The following is a 21,831-nucleotide window of genomic DNA, read 5'->3' as shown; positions in this document are numbered from 1 at the left end:
GATACAGAGAGGCAATTTTCCTCTCAACATAATAGTCCAGTGTATCAGTGGTTTTTGTTTGGGTAAAGTAATTCTGTCAGGATATTAGAAATCAACGCTTTATAGTTTTGGTTTGCTGTCAGAAATGCAGAAGTAAATCATGCAGTCAAAGTGTATGTACTGTGTATGTGCACTAATGATTAGATTCTTTACAGATTAAGAGAATATCAGATCTTTCAATTGGAGTAATTATTTTTATTTATTGGGATTTGTTTTGCTTTTTTGTGATGTCATCAAGGTCACCAGATGTACTCAAAAAGAAAATTGAAATAAATTGAGGAAAAGCTGATTTGATTTCGTTCTCTTTAGTCCTATGGACCACCAATCAAAAGAATCCAAGTAAAATACCTTATTAGTGTGTCAACCATATACTGTAAATGGCACTATATACTTCTAGTAACTGTTTTTTTTTTTTTTGCTGTGCATGTAACCCCACTTATTACAAAACCTCATCTGTTAGGTTCAAGGTTAAAGTTAAATGCTAAATGTAAATGCTATGGTTATTTTAAGAAACGAAGAATCTGAATATAGCCTTGACATTTTCCCCATTGTTTAATTTTAATTAACTAAACCACCTGATGCTTGCTAGCAAATAGCTCAACATAAACTGAACGCACAGGCAACCTTTCTGCAACCCATTTCTGTAACAACTGTAGAAGGAATTGAAATTTGCATGACATGCAAAGCTTGTTGTCATTAGCCAAAAACAAAAAAACATCTGGTTATGTAGTTTCTGTGATCATAATTAGATTCCTCACTCCATATATCCCCTCCCTCCCTCTCCAGGTACATGTTGGGTCTGTCTGTGCTTCCCGCCATGCTCCAGTTCATCGGATTCCTGTTCCTGCCGGAGAGCCCCCGCTGGTTAATCCAGCGCGGGCTGACCCAGAAGGCCCGCCGCGTGCTCAGTCAGATCCGAGGCAACCAGAACATCGACGAGGAGTACGACAGCATCAAGAACAGCATCGACGAGGAGGACAGCGGAGGAGGTAATGGGAGGAAAAGGAGGGAGGACTGGGGCAAAAGAGCAGCACAGGCATTTTGTTTTTGCTTTTTGTTTCATTGTGTAATGTTCTTTTTTTTTCTTTTTGGTGACATTTGTATTACAACTGCACCTACACAGGTATCCATGCAGGGGGTGGCTGCTTTTTGTTTCATTTAATTGGATATAAGTTTAGCAAAGGTTACCTAAAGATGTTTGAGGAAGGCCTATCAGCTTACTGGCATAGCACACGGCGTGCATGAATTAATGCTGCTCTTGCCTGTGCATGGATCTGAAGGTACAGGAGATACATACAAGGCAAAAAGTAAGGACATATTAGTCAATCTGGTACCCTGCAAAGTTTTTGAGCTTTCTTTTTGCTTCACATGCATGCACACGAGGACTCACATATACATGAACTAGCATGTGGCGATGCCATACACATTCCTGCTGACAATTTCACACTCTTTGACTGATTGATAGTTGGCGTCAGTAATGTGCAAAGAACCAGCAATTAACCAGCAAAGGCAAGCTTGCAATCATGAATGTATACAACGCAGGATTAAAAATATGTTTAGAATCAGCTTTGTAAATGTTTTGAGGAAATAAATGCACTCGATGTGTTTGTGAGGTGTCAATACACACAATGTATTTTGGTGTGAAAACACTGCAATGTTTGTTTGTTTACAAGAAAACTCCACAGGGTACCTCAGACCTGCAAAATTAAAACTGCGTTATCATTTTATTTCATTTCATTTAATGTTTATTTCATAGGGACAGATACAGTATACATGTTCAGTCACTTTGATGTCCTCCTCGGTGAGGCTGGTAAGACAATTCATGCTCCCCTCCTGCTGCGCGATGAAGTCCTTCCTATTGAAACAACAATAAGTCATTCAGTTGCTGTGTTGCATTTCACTTGCAACTCCTAGGGCGATTTGCCAGTCAAACAGTGTGAGCAGTAATGTGGCATGTTTTCTCTTGATTTTCTGTTGACATGGTTTGAGTGTCTGTAGGCGGAGCTCTTTTGTCCGTCTGCTCAGCTATAGATGCTTTCAGTGTGTTCAAGATGACTGTGTAGTTCATCTGTTTATTCAGAAAAACACCTGCTGCTGCCAGAAATATAAAGCACATCACTTCCTGTACAACAGTGAATGTTTCCTCATGCAGCAACAGAGCAGCATATTGTTGAAGCTTTCATGAACTGGGTGTAGGTTAAATCCTTTGGTGTGAGCCACCCCCTGAAAATGTCACAGATTACTCTTCTGAGTTGAAATGTTTTCAGTTTTGACACCCACTGCTTTACACACTTAAGTTGCTGTGATCAACATTACATCATTTCATCTTTCAACAAGGTGAATCAGCGCTGTAAATAGAGATCTCTGGTAGAAAGACAACCAAACAGAAAAGTGGAGGAGGTTAATGTGGTAGTAGATAGAAAATACTTTCTTCTTCATGGTCAATTATTTTGTGAGCTGACCTTTGCTTGACCACACAGAGGCTGCTGTTTGATACGAGGCTTTGCCAGCGTGAGCAGACAGTATTGAACGAGGTTGTCAGAATGACGGCTGACTGAGATATTAGCTAGTATTGCAAATCTTTTCAATCCTTGCTCAAATCAGTCCAAGAAAGCACTCTCTCAAAGACAAATGCATGCACACACATACTCAAACGTGTATTTACCCACATTTCATCATACGTTTTATCTGCCATCTGTTTATGCTTGTGTGTGAGAGAGCAAAAGTGAAGTATAATTAAATCCACAAAAGAGAGACATTATGCACATTCACACACACAGAGCATATGGTGTCATAATTGCTGCAGTGATGTGAATTTGAATCCAATCCCAAAAACTGTCATTGTGTTACTTTCACTCCTTGCAACCTTCCTGTTTGTTTCTGGAACTCTTCTATATATGATATACAGTATGATAGAATATATATATCAATTCTATTCATATTTTATTTTAATTTTATTTGTTTACAGGGACAGTGCGCATTGATAAACATCACTGTAAATGTGCCAGTGTTAGCCAAAAGGCTAATTTTCAACCCTTGGCCCTTGTTAAATTATCCATTACAATAACAATAAAGCAAACAACATGTAAAATCATAACAGGAGAAGTCAGGTGAAACAGCAAACACAAACAGAGGATAAAAAGCTAAAAGTAGCAAGGCAACTGACATGCATAGTAAGAAATGTTTATCTTATTTTTAGCCTTGTTTTTAGCCAACAGCACCAGTGTAAGGAATGGGAAATTAAAAGTGAAACATACTGTTTGAAAATCCAGACAATAAAGCATAAATCTAATCTCTATCTTACTTGTCCAAGTATTTAAGTTAAGCAGCCAAACAGGGTTATGTGAAAATGAACAGTCTGATGTTGTTATCCCTCAGCCTGTCACGTTGTTCCACTACCCAAACAGAGAAGCAGGGGGAGGCGCATAGAAACAGCTGTTTGTGGCGCTCTCTCTCCTCACTTCGTCGACGTTAAGCGTTGTTTTGTTGGCAATCAACCATGCCGAATTTACCCTAAGACCCTCTTGATTTATAAAACATCTGAAAGAAGTGAGTTCACTATGTGCGTGCCTTTGTACATCAACAGGAAACGAAACTGTAGGAAGTTTGGGGAGTAAGGTCGAAAACACTGCTCTTACCTTTTCCAATCACCGCTAATTAATGTCCTCTCTCAACCCACACTGCATCATCATTAGGTCGGTTTCCTTTCAAGACCCTTCCTCACACACACACCCTTTCTGTATTTCCATCTCAGGAAGTTGGTAACCCTAGCCACAGTTGTCGTTTCAGCCAGCAAATCTGTCTCTTGTTGTAGACTTGTACCAGTCTACAACTGGGAAGCTCAAAAGCTGTCTGACCAAAAGACATTTTCCACCTTGGGACAACAATACCCCCCCCCCCATTTTTGATTTAGTTAATCTATCCTCAACATATTTCTGAATTATAATGTGCCATTGGGGGAGGTGCTAAACCATTGTATATTAAACGAGCATTGTGAAATTTAGTAAGATTTTTTCAACAAAGGAGACGATATCTATGGTGATGGTAGCTATTTTTTGTTACAGACTGTAAAGGTTAAAACTTTTCTTAGGTTGAAGCTGGTTTTTGCCACAACATGCAGAACTTGTTTTTTGTAGTAGAGTCGAGTCTGAGATGAAGTTGGAAATAACTTACAGCTTCTCACCTGATACATTAACAGAGTGCTGTTGAAGAATATCACTTGCCCATCATAGCACACAAACCCTTAAACAACTACATTTCCAATTATATTGGAAGAGCTACAAGCCAGAGATATAGAAAATGATTCCCTGATTCAGTGTATTTAAAAATGTGGATGCAATATTCCATCATCAAAGTGACACTTGTATCATGTTTTCTGTTTATATAACTTTCTCTACAGAGCTTATTGTTTGTCTGAGCCTGTCTGCAGTGAGCATAGTCTGGAGAGTAATGGAGGGACAGAGTGTGGAGATAGGAGAGTCGATTAACAGGCAGGAAAGGACAGGGGGCAAAAGACTGAAAGAATAGTAAAAGAAGGGGAGGATGAGGAAGGAACAGCAGGAGTGGATAGGATATTGGATTAATCCTGCAACTAATCAACCTTGACAACAAAGAACACCATGTCTCTGGAAGGAATGGCATCCATAGATCCCCTGGGTGCATGTGGCCTGCAGTGAGGAGGAGCCTCTATCACACACACAAACACACACTCAAACACACACACACACAATCACACACTGATGTATAAAACCACACACTCACACAGGCAGCGGAGTATCCCTCTTGTGGGACTCAGTGTGTGTCCAGCAGTTTTCATTTCAATGTCTCTCCTACTGTAACTGCAACTCATTCCTGCAGTCATCATCAGTTACTGTGTACAAGCAGAGACACAGCAGGAAGCCTCCTCACACCACCTGCTTGTTATCTTGCAGCCAGTGCTTAACACTTTGATTCAATAGGAAATGTGAGTAATGGACCCATGTTTTAAGAATGTTGTTTTTTCGCTTGAGTTCGTTTCAAATTTTGGCTTCTCTGTAATTCCAATTAGCACGGCAGAAAATTCAACAATGTTTCTGTTTTTTATGCAGAGACGTTGCCATTATATTCTAGTGTATTCTAGTATATTCTACTGTAGACAGTGCTTCTTTCATTTGGTGTTGGTTAGGATCACGATGGAGCTGGAACATTGAATAGTGTCAAGAAGCATACGACAAAGGTTTCTTTTTATTAAGAAGCAGCTTGTTGACATGAAACCAGCTCTGTATAGTATAAAAATCATACTGAAGCAAACGAATACTGAATTTCATTCATATGAGACTTGAAGACAGCAAGTCAAAGATTTTCATCTCTTTTCAGCTTTTATTTTGAAGGCATAAATCCAGAGGCTCTTGTACCATTGGTCAGAATGGTGTGACACATCCATGCAAGTTGCTTGCAGTGTGAACACATAGTAACAGGATAGCTTCAACAAGGTCATCCAACTATGAATGAACTTAAAATCCTAAATGACACACTACATGACTTTCAGCCAGCTGTTTTTAGACCTGCAACAAGACCACCATGGCCAATGTCTTTAAGTTGAAGGGCATATGTAAGATATTTTCAAACGGCTTTAGCAGCACAAAGTCTCAGATTAAGACAATGAGGTTTTTGAAACTTTTAACACAAATAACTTTGCGAGGAATCAGGCAGAAAGGGCAGACACTACATGACACAACATTATTTGACCTTTAGAATTTACTTCCACCTTTCAGCAGAACAGAATTTGCTCATGTCTCCCCTCATTCTCTCTTCCAAATTCAGTGTAGTTCTTTTCTTTTTGCTCTTGTAGCACATGCGTGTTCAAACACTCCATCTCAAGATCCACTGTAGCACTATTTGGTGAAAAACAGCTCAGTGTTTGGGGTTAAAGAATCTTTTAAAGTGTGACCACAGTCTGTGCCACATCATTTCATGCTTGCACCACTACTATGTTTGCAATTTACATGCTCTTTTTAGGGCCAACATATAACCTGGAGACTAGCTGTCACCTAGCAACCACACAGACAAATAGGCAGATGGAGAGGACAGAGAGATTGGTTAACAGACAGATGGAGAGAGAATAAAAGGGGAAAAAACACTCTCATGGGTTCAAAACTATGTATTTGGTTACTGAGTCTCCTGATTGGCCCAGTCATGGTCAGGTGACATCAGACACACACCTGATTGATACAGGAGCAGGAAGTTTGTGTAGATAACAAGAGTTGAGGTCAGAGCAGCTGAGGTCTGTCCTTTATCCTTGATATCCTTGATGGAAAATGTAATTAGGTCAAGGAAAGATGTAGTAAAATGCAGAAATCATAAGAAGTTATGAAAAGACAATCACAATGCATAAGGTGACGTTGGTTGTAACTGACGAAGAATGAAGTTTGAAAATAATGATGAAAATGAAGTTTAATGTACAGCCAACACTCAGAACTTTAAGCTTGCTGCCTTTTATGATTCCTGTTATTGGGTGGAAGTAAGAAAGTAAACTTTGTTCAATGTAGCTGCTGCTTGATTGCCTTGTGAGGCAGGTGGATTCGCGAGATCACGCGAGAATTCATCTGACCAGGTTCTGACCAAGTTATGCGCTTGTGGCCAAACCACAGTGGTTCGGACAAATCCGCGTCCTATTAGGATTTACTGGCAGCTCTACGGCCGTGGTTTAGGGGTGACGACTGCGAGAAGTGACTGTTCAAAAACAACAAGGGCGGCTCCTAAAGAGGTTAGCGTAGATGCTGCTATAGCATAACCTCACACGCCAGATGCGCACATTTTCCTTACAAAGACAGCAAGCTAACATGCTAACTACAAAGCTAGCTACACCGACCGCTTGCTGGCTTTCAGTTCCTCAGACTGCGACTTGTTGTTGTGTTTCCTCTTCGGCGCTCTCCTACTACGTCATATGGTTCGTTGATCTGATTGGTTGAAGTTAGTCTGTGATAGACAAAGATAGACAGATGGTTCATCCAATCACCTGCCAAGTATTTTCTGAAAGTGCCTGCCCTTGTGTTGCTAGTGTGTTAGCAGTTAGCTCAGTAGTTTAACTACACCTGCGAGTAGTCCCTACGTCACCAAGCTTATAGAACCAAATATTTTGTGAGGGCCCTAAGAGTGTCTTAAGTTAAGGATGCTTTTAGGAAACACCTCTTCATCTTAAGAAGGTTTATAAGATGGATTTTACAATCGTTTTGGCTTTGAGATGCTTTTGGGAAATGGGAGCCTGGATGATTCTGTCTCCAACACAATGAATCATATAGTACAGAAAGTTTAATGTGAGTGATAGATTTTTCTACGTGCATTGTACTGCAGTGTGTGTAAAACATTACTGTAATAAACATTAAAGGTTATAAGGCAATGTGAAGGCCATGATGTGAGTTTACAGAATAGCAGGCGTTCCATCAATTTGTCTTAGTTGCCCTTTAGAGTACTCATTAAGTCTGCAGTGACACTGCAGCTGAGGATTTTCCCAGGAGAAACCTGGTACAGTCCTCAAACTCCATAATTAACCTTTTTCTCTGAAACATCTGGTCCTTTGATGTGAAATATTCCACTGTGATTGGCCCTTGACCCTTCTAACTTGTGGTCAGTGGTTCTACTCATGCAAAGATGTGGATGTTTACCTGTAGCCTTGTAGTGTGTGTGTTTGTGTTCTCACCTGGAAAAACAAAGACATACCGTGCTCCTTCGCTTACATGTCTGTTACCATGGAAACAACACTTCTCACTCCCCTTTTCCTCTCACCTCAGATTTAACAGTGATTATAGTGTGTAGAACCCTCTTATTCTCCCTCTCTCTTCCTCACACTCACACACACACACAACACATCAGGAATTTCCAAAGGTGTAAAAGACCCAGTGGTCAAAAGCTGATAATGATAGAGGGATTATTATATAACGAACAGCAGTACACATGAGTACACGTGGCTATCACCATGTAGCTATCATCACCTCCTGTCAAAGTCTAGTCAGTATCCTATTGAAGGAACATTTATATACAATACAATTTTCAAAAGTGCGTGTGCTGACATGCCATGGTTTGTCTTGTCTATTATCTTGTCTTGTTTTACTTCCTGTCTTTGTGTGTTATTTTCCCCTCCACTTTCGATTATCTCCCCATCATTAAATGATGTTCATCATTAAATCATTGAACTACACCAGCCTGCCTCCATTGTCTGCATTTGGGTCCTATCTCCTTTTTTCCCAGAGTACCCCACTTGAAACCGTGATAGCCCAGTAGAAACAAAAATCCACTCAACAGGAGTATAACCTTTAAATCCATTCTTAAAAAGTCCTCTAATGTTGCTAAAGAAAAGCAAACTTCTCCTATTCTTCTGGAGATTATTTAATAATACCAATTATCAAGGGAAGACAACTCAGTCAATGTGTACTGTAAATATAACTATATAATGTAAGATTATTACAGCCTTTGTTAATGTACAAGAAAGTAATTTTATTCTCAGCTAAATTCAGTCACAAATTAATCTTTTATGTTATTGCTGATTATAAATATGTGGGTGTTATTTTACTTCCTTGTCTTGATCAAAGCTGGTTATTTCCAATAGAAGATATTGTATCTATGACTGACTTATTTTTGGTACTTAAACATTGGGCTAATGTGGGAGGAAGGTTTATAGAAACTCTGAGTGTCTGCTTCATCTTTTGACACATGCTCAAAGATGTGATGGTGATGTGTTGTCAGCCCCAAGCCAATGAGCTCTGATTAGCGTCTTTTCATCCTAAGAGGTGGGGGGGGGGGGGTTGATTGATGACAAAGAGAAAGTGAAGTGGAAAATGGAGGTGTTGGGGCAGCAACTATGATGGAGAAGCAATACTGTGGCAATATTGCAGGCCATTTCTGTCAGCCATTATATTGCCATTCTTCATGAGAAACTTCATAGTGCACTGTATTGAACACATTGATTTCTTTGGAAGGCTTGTTAATAACAATTTTTTGTTCCAAGCAACACCGAGCAAACTCAGATGTAACCTTGCAAAGACAAAGGTCATGAATGGACACTGAATGATGGAGGCAGTATCAAGCAGTAGATTTACCTTACCTACAGAGCTATTCTACAGGAGCAAGGATTATTGGTGACTACAGTTTTTTATGTCAGACAGATGGCTCCTTTTAAAGTAATAGTCCACCCAATATCTGTCTTCTGAGTATGAAACAATCACTCTCTTTAGACTTGAAAGCTCGGATTCATGGCAGTTATAATGGTAACCAGTTTTGTAAGCCAAAATCTTCTAAATCCGCTCTAACAGAACCATCCACTTCTCTGCTGTGTAACCGTATGGCTAAAAGTACAGAATACACTCAAGCACCCGTGTCACCCTTTTGATAAAGTGCGTGTAGTTTGTACATGTTAGATTATTAGCTTGTTTTCTTCTCTTCTATTGGTCAGAACCACCACTCTATACTAGCTCTTCTCATGTTTCTGTCCACCTGGCGAATGTAAGTCCAATATTTATCCTCCTTTTAGGTCTGGTTTGGTCTCCACCAACTGAGAAAGTTATGTGTGGCTCTTAAGCTGCTAAATGCTCAACTATGTTCATCAGCCAGTTCCTAACTTCGGCTGTCTGCCATTTGGTGCTGGGCACGTAGTGTACAGTGGGTTTATCAGAGCTTTCCAGATGCAGCAGGCAGTTGCAAGACTGAACCAAAACAGCAAAGCTGAGCTAAAAGATGCTAAAATGCTTCATAGAGCTAAGGGGAATGCCAGATTTGGGTGATAATTCTGTATGGGATCGTCACTGCAAGTGACCCCTTTCACATTACATGAAGTCATTTGGTCCATTGTTAATATAAAAATATAAATTTGTGCAGCTTTAAAGATAGATTGCAGGAGAGTGCAGGATCCTTTTAGAATACTTTTTTTTTTTTTTTTTTTTTTATTTCTGCTTTATTGGATAGTGATAGTATAAAGAGACAGGAAAGTCAGGGGTGAGATAGGGGATGACGTGCAGCCCAGGCTGGACTCGAGCCTGAGCCGCTGCATTAAGGACTTAGCTTTGACACATGGTACACGCGCTACCAGGTGAGCTACCAGGGCGCCCTGCAGTGTCCCTTTGAAGAAAGTTTGCTTTTTGTCTGCTTATCCAGTCTGAACAAATCAGTTTTGATTTGAATAGGAAAGATGAAAGAAACTGCTTCATGTCAAGCACTTTTGACATCACTTTAGCACACTACAATCACTGCATTACATAAGACATCTTGGTAGGCAAACAGGCAGAGCCAATAATCAAGATGAATGGGTATATTGTTAAAAATGAATATGGCTTTATTTGAAAGCTATAAAAGCAGAGAATGTTCAGACTGATTTAAAGTAGAGAGACTTCTTTGTACCATAACATACACAATCACAACATCAGTCAGGGTGTAGGGAATTAAATGGTGTTAGTGTTATACAGAGCCTGTTTTATATTTATTTCATATCAGTTTGAAGGCAATTGTTTTTCCCTGTATGTATTCGTGGTCCAAAGCAATCTCCTCTTTAACATGCTGTTGTGTTTAGCTCATGCTTGTTTAAACCATCTGTTTGAATGGTACACTGTGTTAGCTATCAACAAAAGTGTGCTGCATTTATGTTCCTGGGGCGCATTTCTAAATGATTAATTGTATGCAATCATAATCGCTATAATTCATATGAACACACATGCACAAACACATTGCAAACACATGATAGATGTCTGAGGGAGTTTTAGCATCTACCACCATCGCAGTCCTAATTCTCCCACTGATCATTAATAATTCAGGATATTTGAACATTTTATGAAGCTCCATTGCTGCTCTGTGTCTGTTTAAATCTACGAGGAAATCATAATGAGACCAGGGCTTCATACTGAGGAACGAGTGTTTTGAGCTACCAAACAATAGCCTCTTCAGTATTTTAAATGTAAGCATGGCCTGTTTGTTTATAGTCAAGTTTACAGATTTCATTATTGGTCAAAATTAATTACCATCACTTTTATTAAACATGGAATAAAAGGTTTAAGGGTCCTTATATGGTCATTTCAACTGGTTTGAAATGACCACCGTTTCACTATTTACTGATGTAAGCTGGGTTCCACTGCTCCGCTCTCAAATAAGGCTTAATTGAATCTAAACAGCTAGAGGCAATGTCTTCTCTGCTAATCTACTTTTCAATAAATATGCTTTCTGCTCTAGTGCTTTTCATTCCTTCTTGTTCCACGTCTCTTGCTTGTGCGTTAACAAACCCAAATGGGCTGCCTGACAAACATGTTCACAAGGGTAATATGAGCAAATATTTTGATAGAAGACTATTGGAAATGACACATTTATGCCCTTGTTGTCATCAGTTTGAACAACATAAGTTTGAGCTGATGGGGGCTACAGGGTGGAGTGCAGGAAAATGAAACCAAATTCCCAACTGGGAAATTATTATGGAGGCTGCATTAGCAGAGGATGCAAAGCAAGCCAAGCTGCTTCTGATGAAAGCAAAGAGGGGAGATTAGGGAATTATCTTTCTCTTTACCTCAGTAATTGGTTTCTCTCTAGGCCTACTTAGTTCAAGTCCAAAAACAAAAGCATGAATGCAACTCCTAATTCATGTCACCCAATATTTTATTGCTGTTACAAATTAGAGAATTAGAGAAGTGACTATTCATCAGCTGCAGAATTTCATTGATCTGCTACTAATTAGCAGGCATTTGTAGGTGTTCACAGTGTTCATTACTTTTTCTTGAATAATCAATACACTCAATACACACTCAGGAGCATGAGGATTGTTTTTTTTTATTTTCAGCAGAAGTAGAGAAATACAAATCAGCACACAAATTTGAAAGTCAATAGTCAGAAATAAGTTGCTGATGATACATAGAGAATTGATACCTCTGGTAATTGCATTTTTAATAGAATAAGTGAAGTGAACAAGTTTCAAGTCTTGACCTTGTTACAATACAGAGAAAGAAAGAAACCACAATGTCAAGAGGAAAAGAGGCTGTTGACTTATTCACTTTTTTGCAGGGAGTTAGATGAGAAGAGCAATATCACCCGTGGCGCCATCTATGGGGGTGCATTGGGTTTTATGCCCCCCCAATGTTAAGGATCCTGATGCAATGCAGGAAAAAACGCAGTGGTAAAACTGCCATTAATTAATAAATTCCATTTGAAAAAACTCCAAACTTGACCAGACGACTTTCTAATCAATTAATTTTACTAACACAACTACACACTGTCTGCGTAGACAAGGATTTTCTGTCTCTATGCGCATTCCTCCTTTACGAACGTTTGGCAACAGCCAGGTCAGAACTTAGCCTACACTAACTGTACTATTGGCTACAATACAACAGAAGAAGAAGAAAAACACCATGCTTGCTGTAACGTGTGTCCACCGAGTTTGTGAGTTAATGGTAAGAATTTAATGACATACAACCTAGACCAGAATGATCAGTGAAGCCATATTGTAAACGTTCTGATACCGATGGTCAAAATCACCGGCAACATTTTGATGTCAGCATAATCCTAAAGATAACCAATAACCTAAATGAAAACAATTAATTTGGGTAGATTCTGCCAACCGGTCTAAGGGCTTCAGAATCCTTCAAATGAAGTGCTTGTCGGATTGTCAAAGAGTGTCTGAAACCCCTTCCCCACACACCTTTCAGATGTCAGAAACGGGTGGGGGGCTGCATTTTTGTAACATTCTATACCAGACAATCCCACATTGTCTATTTCACGCAGTGGTTTGCCAGGAGTGGAGGTGAGAAAATAAGCAGGGTTTGAACTTCTTTCTCAGGCTTTCTTTATGAAAGTGCATGGTGTTATCCCCATTTGTATAATAAATCGCATCTCATCCCTCAGGCAATCTCAGACAGGAATTTGGTCATGAAAAGTAATTTGTTGGCTACCTTTTGAGAGACTACTATAGAGTAATCTTCTGACCATCCCCACCTCACGTCTCAGCACCATGGTTGCTAGGGCTTTCAGTTGCGCTGCTCCCGGGCTTTGGAACTCCCTGCCCCCACACATTCGACAGTCTGACACCATAACAGCATTCAGATCCCACCTCAAAACTCACCTGTTCAAACTGGCCTACAGTGTCACTGTTTTATCCCCCCACCTGCATGTGTCTGCCCACTTTGTCTCCTTTTTGCTTTGTTTATGTTGGTGTTTTGCCATGTTTCGCAGATTTTATCTGTGTGAGTCTGGTTCTTTTTATGCATTGTAAGGCGACCTTGGGTGTCTTGAAAGGCACCCACAAATAAAATGTATTATTATTATTATTGTTAGTAGCACCTGCATATAAAGTCAAAAATTTGGATTTCCACTGCTCATATAGAGCAAAAAAGTAAAGGAGGACTGAGTTGTCTGCATCTGAGACTTTGCAGAGGTGCATTTCCAGTGTGCTGCAATTTTTCAGCCTTGAATAATCGTTACTCTTGTCAACTCACAATGGAGGAACAACAAAAGGAGATTTTTAATGACACCACTGGAGCTTTTCACTTATTTGAATCACAGGGCACAATGTGATTGAAATTAAGGCTACTTTAACATTCAGCAGTGTTCTTCTAAAGCTGCTATTCCAGGGTCCCAGATTCGACATATAATGACACCAGTGCACCTGTGACTCATCCAGAGATGCCTTATTCAATTAAAATACGCTTGTTGAATTGGTATGTTTTGGATACAAATGTGCCCTGAATGAAATTAACAAGCACAGTAATGGTTATGACTCAAATGTTCCATCCATAAATGTGGGGTTATTAGGTCAGTAAATTATCTTTGGCAAAATTATCATCCAAATAGGCTTTAAACAGAGAAATGAGAAATTCAGATGATATAGGTAACGGTTCCTATGTTCCGTATTTGCCCCAAGCCTCTCTGACACACTCACTTATTTCTGTATGTGTCTGTGTGTGTGTGCCCCTAATGTAGATCCTTGTCATCTGCATTAGGGCAGGTGTGCAGCTGGGAAGTCATGAATCTCAATAACTCAGTAGATTGATTACCAGCAGACTTTAAAATGGCTAAGATTTTATTACTGGCCAATGGGAATGGATAGATGGATGAGATTGGGTGTGTGTGTGTGTGTGTGTGTGTGTGTGTGTGTGTGTGTGTGTGTGTGTGTGTGTGGTTTGTGAATGCAGCCGCGAAAGCTGGAACCATTTACAGCAAAAATGTTTGACAAGGTTTCTTCAAACCTCGGAGCATTTACTCATTTAGACCGGTTCATTTCACCTGCTTAGAGCAATACTTGAGCATCAGTGATCAAACCAAGGCATCAGAAAAGAGTCTGATGCATATCCTTGACACACACACATTCACTAATAGTTGCTAATGCTAATAATTGTTCACTGTTTTCATCACAGCAGCACAGTTTGCTGATTCCCTTCAGGAGACAGATCTCTTTAAGATCTTGCTGTCTCTCCAATACGCATTTGTTTCCTTCTTCTGCATTTAAATTCATCAGGCTCTCACAAATCACTGAGCCAGCGCTTTAGAGGTATGATAAGAAGTTTCAGAGTATTTCATTCAACCTCTATCTCGCCCTTAGTAGCTTGTATCTTTCCCCTGAAACAAACTTTTTTTGGTGTTTCTTCTTGAATCTTAACACAATCTTTTTTTCCTCCTCATCTGTATTTATTTGTCACTTTGTCTTTTCCACACATTGTTGAATGGATCAGTCAGACATCGATTTGTTTGCGCGATCTTCTTTTAGAGGCTTTGTTTTGTGTGCCTCGGCACGTCGTGAACCACTGCCTCGCCGCTGTGTAGTACAATTGTTCGGTACAAGTGTTACCTAAACCCACTCATTTTTTTCTCAAGGCTGCTGAGACAAGAGGTGCGGGTGACTCATCCAGAGAGGAGACAGTGTTTAAAAAGATTTTGACAAGATCAAATGTGAGAAGTTCTTTGCCACTAAACTCTAAACTAACTCGCCTTCCGGTGACCATTTTGAAGCAGATATGAGATGCTGCTAAATTTGTGATAGCAGCTGTGTCACTGAGGTAGTGTCTTGGAAAGTTTGGAACGGGAAAGTTTTTCTCAGTTTTTAGTTGTATTTAAGAGGAACTTTTTCAAGAGTGACATTATTTTCCCTGTAGTTATTGTGGATGCCAGTTTAGTGGCTCCCTAATGCTGTGCTGTTTATGCATCATTGCAGTGACAAAATTACTAGATCTGTAAAGCAGCATATTAAGATGCCATGGCAGTTCAAACACCAGCAGGTTAAATATGGATGACAGCCAGCCGACTGCTGTTTCCAATGACAACAGATCATTTTTTGTCATGATCACGTTTCCTTTCCTCTCTTTTCCTTTCCTTTACCTCTCTTTCCTTTAATTTTCTTTCCTTTTCTTTACCTTTCTTGATTTTCATGTCCTTCCTTTCCTCTCCTCTCATTTCCTTTCCTTTCTTTTTCTCTCCTCTCCTCTCATTTCCTTTCCTTTCTTTTTCTCTCCTCTCCTCTCATTTCCTTTCCTTTCTTTTTCTCTTCTCTCCTCTCCTCTCTCTCCTCTCATTTCCTTTCCTTTCTTTTTCTCTCCTCTTCTCTCTCTTCTTTTCCTTTCCTTTCTTCTCTTTTCTCTCTTTTCCTTTCCACTACTCTTATTTCCTTTCATTTCCTTCCCTTTGTTTTCTTTCATTAACTTCCTTTTCCTTTCCTCTCCTCTCCAGTCCCCTGCTCTCCTTTCCTTTCTTCTCCAGTCCTCTCCTCGTCTTTCATTCCCTTCCCTTCCCTTCCCTTTCTTACCTGTTCCTTTCCTTTTTCTCTCTCATTTCCTTCCCATTCCTTTCCTCTCCTCTGCTTTCCTTTCCTTTCATTTCCTCTCCTCAACCATCTGTTACTTTTTTTCCCTCTCATTTCCTCTCCTCACCCCTCCTTTCCTTGTCTCTCCTCTCCTCTCACATAGAAACATATTTGAACAATTAAGCTGACTCTGTAGGAGAACCAGATCAGATTCAGATCAGCATGAAGGTCATCTCTGCACCTTTTGAAATGCAGATCACACTTTGCTCCCCTACTGCTTAACAGACTCTTTTACCAATGAGTCTCTTAGAAACGCTGATGTTGCCAATCACTCTGTTTTTGAGTCATGTTTTGTATTCCTCGTCTTCTACACAGCAGATTGGACCCGCTGTCTGCATTCAAAATATGAGCCATCTGTTTAGTGATTGACTCTTGACTTGAGTGGAATGAGGCTGAGCAATCATACCCCCCACTATAGAACTGACTGTAAGAAAGCATTGTCAGTATTATCTTCCATCTGTCATTTCAGTGATATTCAATTCAATTTTATTCACTTGTATTCAGCTTTATTTACATAGGAGTTCAGTGCTACACTATGTAAATAACTCAATTGATATAAAGTGCTCTGCAGGACAGTATGAACATGGAACAAGTATAAGAATATGTTACGTACGTAAGTTAATATAAGTCGAAGTTGACTTTTGGTTTCACGGGACACGAACAGCGGTCTCCTGAGTGAGTCCTGTGTTTGACCCATCCATCCATCCACCCCGGCCTCCTCACTATGCGGACTGTGTACTGTCTTTATACTACCTCACCTGACTTTCTCCTTTGCCCCTGTCATAATTACTTTGCCTAATTGTGCAATAAAAAGATCATGAATAATAGTTTTTTGGCTTGAGTTGCTGCCTCCCCAAACATGTGTCAGCACTCACTCTGATGAGTTTGTGTGGGTCACTGTGTCGCAGAATAAGCAGCAAGGAAAAAGTGACTGTGATAAATAGAGAACAAAAGAGCTTCTTTCTCCGAGCTCTCCGCTGCTCTGTTCCCCTGTAGGTTTTAAGCAGCTTATTAATAATTGAGCGAGGAGAGTTGTGCGATGGCAGATCTATCATGATTCCCCCTCTGCGCCTGTCACAAGCCCTGCATTGATATTGAATCAGCCTCTTTCAAACTCACTAACACAGTATTTTGGGGGGGGGTACACAGGCGGGCCAGCTGCATTATTTCACCATTTAAAAATGTGATAATGAATTTCTGTCGGTGCACAAATTGGCTCAGACTGTAAAAGAAAATCCCCACATGCCAGATAAGATAGGATGTGTGAAAAAAAAGAAATACAGTGTTTGAATGTGTAATTTGTGTGTATATTTAGTTCAAAGGCAGTTTTTTCCCCCCAATGGTGTATCTTCCATGTGTTACAGAGCTATTATAAAATGCATATCACAGTGTGTGTACGTGTCCAGCAAAATAGACCAACAGTATTGCAGAATAATAAGCTATAAAATGGAAAGTGTGTGTTTTCCTTAGGCCATCAAGATCCCCCATTTCTCTCTCTGTCTCTGTCACACACACACACACACACACACACACACACACACACACACACACACACACACACACACTCACACACACACTTCTTTCCTCTCTATCCATGCCCCTCAGGACTAACTACCCACCAGTTTTGGGTCAAACTGGCAATAGCAGCTGATTCTTGCATAACACTTGTTTAAACATGCAAGAAGTACTGGATAGATGGAGTTTAGCCACTGAGCTGTCATCTAGAGCTGGGAAATAACATGAAAAATAGTTCTCCTTGAACTTTTTGCTGTGTTACTTTACATTTAATGACAGTGTGTCTGCAGGGAAAGCTGTCTAACTGCTGAATAATAGAAATCTCAGTTGGAAAATGAGTTTAAAATGAATGCGCCTCTGTGTCGTGTCCTCCTCTCAACTTCAGGTAGCACTGTGTGTCTGCTGGTATGATCTGATTCTGGGTTACATAACCAGGCGGTGACTTTTCAACACTTTTCAAACCAAGATGGAAAAACTTGCACTGTCTTTCTCTGCCTTTTCCTGCATCTTTCTGCCTTTGTATAACCCTCTTTCTTTAGCCACCAGGCTACAGAAATGGACAGAAACAACATGACAGACCAACAGGAAAACCTGAAAGGGAACCTCCCACGCTCTATTGATTGATTCATTTCATGTAATTAGTTTCAAACTGGAGAGATGGTGGTTTTGTTGACGCTTGCAGACTCGGAAGCTTTCAGAAGCACTGTTAGCTTCAATTGAGACAGCAACTCCCCTTGATTCAAAGTTTTCTCTCTTTGCTATTCCATTGGGCCTCACTTCCTTTGTTTTCCACATCAGGTGCAGTCTCTTTTCAGTATTAAAGAAATACAAAGATATACATTAAAGGGGCCAACTGATCATAAAACATTTTATAAAAATCTATCAGCAAGTGCTCCAGGAGCTTTGACACGTTAATTTGATACAACTGGTTAACTCATCATCTGGGCTTTCTTTGGTTTTGAGTCAATTGTGGGAATAAGAAGCGCATCAAGGGCCATTGTGGAACTACCCGCTGGAGATTCTGACTGATAGAGACTGGTGTAAAACGAAGCAAAAAAATCAGAGGTGACGGGGTAGAAGGTGTCGTAAATTTCAATAATGAAGCAAGAAGCGCTTTAGCTTGTGTGCATGCGAGCTGCTTGTATGATGAAATTTTGTGAATATTTGCTCGGGTCTAAGTAATAAGTGACGAGCCTACTATACTACCATAATGTTGATAATATACAGTATATTAATGTTGAATTAGTATAAGCTCCAGTGCCATTGTTGTGTATCTATGTCAGTCACAGTGTGTGTGTGTGTGTGTGTGTGTGAGACTCCTTTCATTCATCCATCTATCCATCCGTCCGTCTGTCTGGTGCTGAGCTCCTGGCAACCGCTGGCCCCCCGGTGCCCTTAGATAAACACAGCTGCTCCCCGGCATCTGCAGACAGGACTCTTGGCTACTGACAAGATTTGATCAGCTCCACTTAAAATGCTGTTTCTCCCTGACGCAACAGGTCCAGAGTGATTCTCAATCATCCAGGAAAGAACCAATCTAGGTCCTTGCTCTCTAAAAAACATGCAACAATACTTTCAGATTTTGAATCTCTAGGATATGTTTCCACAATAGCGTGTGTAGTGTTAATACCACGTCACATATAGCCTCTGTTATCAAACAACATGCCACACATGCCCATAAGCTTCACATGTAGGCTCCAGGTTTCTTTCTTACCTCAAGCTGACACGATAATTGCCTCTCTTACAAGTACTTGACAGTATCTTCTTTTGCTGATTTGATTTTCTTCTTACTCTCAACATACCAGGCCTCCACTTGATTTATGGGCTGAATCAGAATGCAGAAATAAAGGCTTCCTCAAATGCTTCAGTGTGCTAAAAAAAAAGAAAAAAAAAAGAAGAAAACACCAGGAAGGCTCCTTATTTCTGAAAATCACAGACTATTTATAAGAAGCTTGAGGACAGCAGTTCATGGTGCTATAACCTCACTCTAGTTCACAAAATCTTTACTGGCACAGAATGTATTTTAGCTAGCTAGCTAACTAACGAATCTTAGCTCTGTGCCGCTAAAAGTTGAAGATTGATTGATGGGTGGATGTCATGATATTATTGGTTGAAATTGGCTGTTTCAAGCTTACGTAAGCACACGTCATATTTTGTTTTACAGGAAGAAAACATGATTGGATTTTGATATAAGAATACAAAGAAATATATTTTTTTGCAGTTTTTTTGTAACTTGAAACACCAAATAGGCTGCAGAGTGGTTCCATAAACGCCCATGCGGTGACCTAATTTCTATAGAAGAGTAGAGTGCGAGGTGTCATGATCCTTCTCTGATGAGGAAGTGGAGGAGAGGTGAGAAAGGAGAGAAGAAGGGAAGAATGTGGAAGAAATAATTAGAGGGGGAGATGGGGGTTGAGGTAGGAAGGCTGCAGATTGCCTGTTCGGGCTTCAGTCCTTGATTGCAGCCCGCTCGGTTATGTAAGTGAAGCCCGTTTCCAGCCACTTACTTGCCGAGGACACAGTGATTGGATGGATAGAAAGAGCCATTCTTTTACAGACGGACTTCTGTCTTTATAATTCCTCCTGTGCTTCCATCGCCCGCCTCATTGGTCCTCTTTGTTTCCTTGATTGACCATTGTTCAACACCAGCCCCCTCCCCCCTGTTGACCGTGTATTGACCCATGAATAGAAATACATTTCACTGATTTTCAAAGGATTTACAAATCAATATGGGAATCAATAATCATAAGTCCTATGGATGAATGCCTGCCATTGTTCCTGGAAAGCGAGATACCATCTGACTCTTTGTCCCTCCTCTCCTCCTTTCTCTCCTTGCTGTATACTTCATTAAGCCAACTGTGGCACATGTTTGAAGAGTGAATAAAAAGAAACATGTGACAGGACTAGGCGCTAAACAGGTGCTCTGATTGGTCGTGGGGGTTGTTGTGTGGAGAAGTTGGGGTCTTTCCCGAAAGCAGGTAGCTGAGGAAAAGAGCTAATTGGAGATTCCTTTAGTGAATATCAAAGAGGAGGAGAAGAATAGGGAGAGGGACCTCATTCTCATTAGAAACAGATCCCAGGGTTCCCCTGCTCACTGTACAAACAAGCTGTATTATGGTCTTAGAGTGAGACTATTACTATTTTCTTGATTGAATGCTGAGAATATGTGAAATCAAAGGAAATTTGTGCAGGTAGCGATGGTGGGACTGATCACAGAGCTCGTGTGGGTAGATTGACATAAGAAAAGAGAGTTGTGCCTTTGTAGTGAGCTTTGTGTGTGTGTGTGTGTGTGTGTGTGTGTGTGTGTGTGTGTGTGTGTGTGTGTGTGTGTGTGTGTGTGTGTTGTGCTATCTACTTCTGGGTTTTGTGTGTTTTACAATCACATTCAGTGCTCATCTCACATAAGAATTGGTATATCATGGTATTCCTGACTTGTAGTATTTGTGCATCTAGCCATGATCTACACCTGAATGCATCTTGCTTGAAGTTTTGTATTCACTTTGTGGCAAGACTGGTGATAGTGTTATTGTAGTATAGACTGAATGAAATACAGAAATAAATGAAGCAGATATAGTGGGAAAGGTTCAATGTGGAATTTTGACGTGCAATTACTGCAGTGCTGCAGTCTTAATCACTGTGCTTGTGGCTTTCTGGTAGCTCATTGACTTGTTTTTCATTGCCATCCTTTTTCAATATCTCATCTGATTAAATTACAGCTGGGTGGTGTTCAACTGGGGAAATGAAGCTGTGTGTTTTGTGAGCTTGTCTGTGTGTGTTTGTGCATGTATGTGAGACTGTGTCTCTGAGAATACATGAGTGAGTATGAATGGCAATTTGCATTTTAAAATTTTGTGGAAAAACGTACATATGAACTGTATTGTTAACCTTGAAGAGAGCAAGAGGGAAAAATATAATGTGCCTGTATGATTTACTGCATCTGCATGTGTTTGCGTGCATGCTTTGGTCGAGTAAATTTAGCTCTTCTTCAGGGGGCCATCAGGTCTCCACTCTCTTGATAGTTGACTTCGGCCCATGAATCCTGATTTTCCTGTCGTCTAATCAGATAACAGTCCTCTGCTCTGGTCTCTAGGGATCAACCGATCACACTCCATCAGGTTAGCGCCTTGGAAATGGCTCAGCCCATAAACACATCACTTCCTCTTCACTGTCTGAGGTTAGAGCTCTGCTTCACATTAAACTTTGACTTTGAAAGCTGAAACTGAAACATGTAACACTATTTTTCCAAAACATTTGCAAGCCAAACGGCTAAAGGATACATTTTACCTAACCTGAGCACAAACTCAGTACACACAGAAAGATTCAAAAAGAATGTGCAGCAGAGTCCGAGATATCCTGACTTTTAATCTCTAGTAGGTCAACACTTGGACAGTGTCTATCATTTGACGCCCCCAAGTTATCTCGTTCCAAATTCTTTTTGTCAAAAATTTGAAGCCTCAATCGCAGTCTGAGATAACCCTTATGAC

At 40.2% G+C, this 21,831-nt stretch overlaps 1 protein-coding gene across 4 annotated transcripts in view; it reads left to right on the top strand.

The window, feature by feature from the left end:
• LOC122871570 (proton myo-inositol cotransporter-like) overlaps positions 1-21,831 on the top strand; it is a 71,526-nt gene that overhangs the window by 20,822 nt on the left and 28,873 nt on the right. For all 4 annotated transcript variants that reach the window (XM_044186849.1, XM_044186852.1, XM_044186851.1 and 1 more), the window contains one exon: positions 826-1,028. In XM_044186849.1, coding sequence (XP_044042784.1) covers positions 826-1,028 — 203 coding nt within the window. The remainder of the gene's footprint in view (positions 1-825; positions 1,029-21,831) is intronic.

Source organism: Siniperca chuatsi, linkage group LG23 (assembly GCF_020085105.1).
Source record: "Siniperca chuatsi isolate FFG_IHB_CAS linkage group LG23, ASM2008510v1, whole genome shotgun sequence".
Taxonomy (NCBI): domain Eukaryota; kingdom Metazoa; phylum Chordata; class Actinopteri; order Centrarchiformes; family Sinipercidae; genus Siniperca; species Siniperca chuatsi.
Note: the sequence above shows the minus strand (reverse complement) of the source record. Positions and strands in the feature narration are given on the sequence as shown.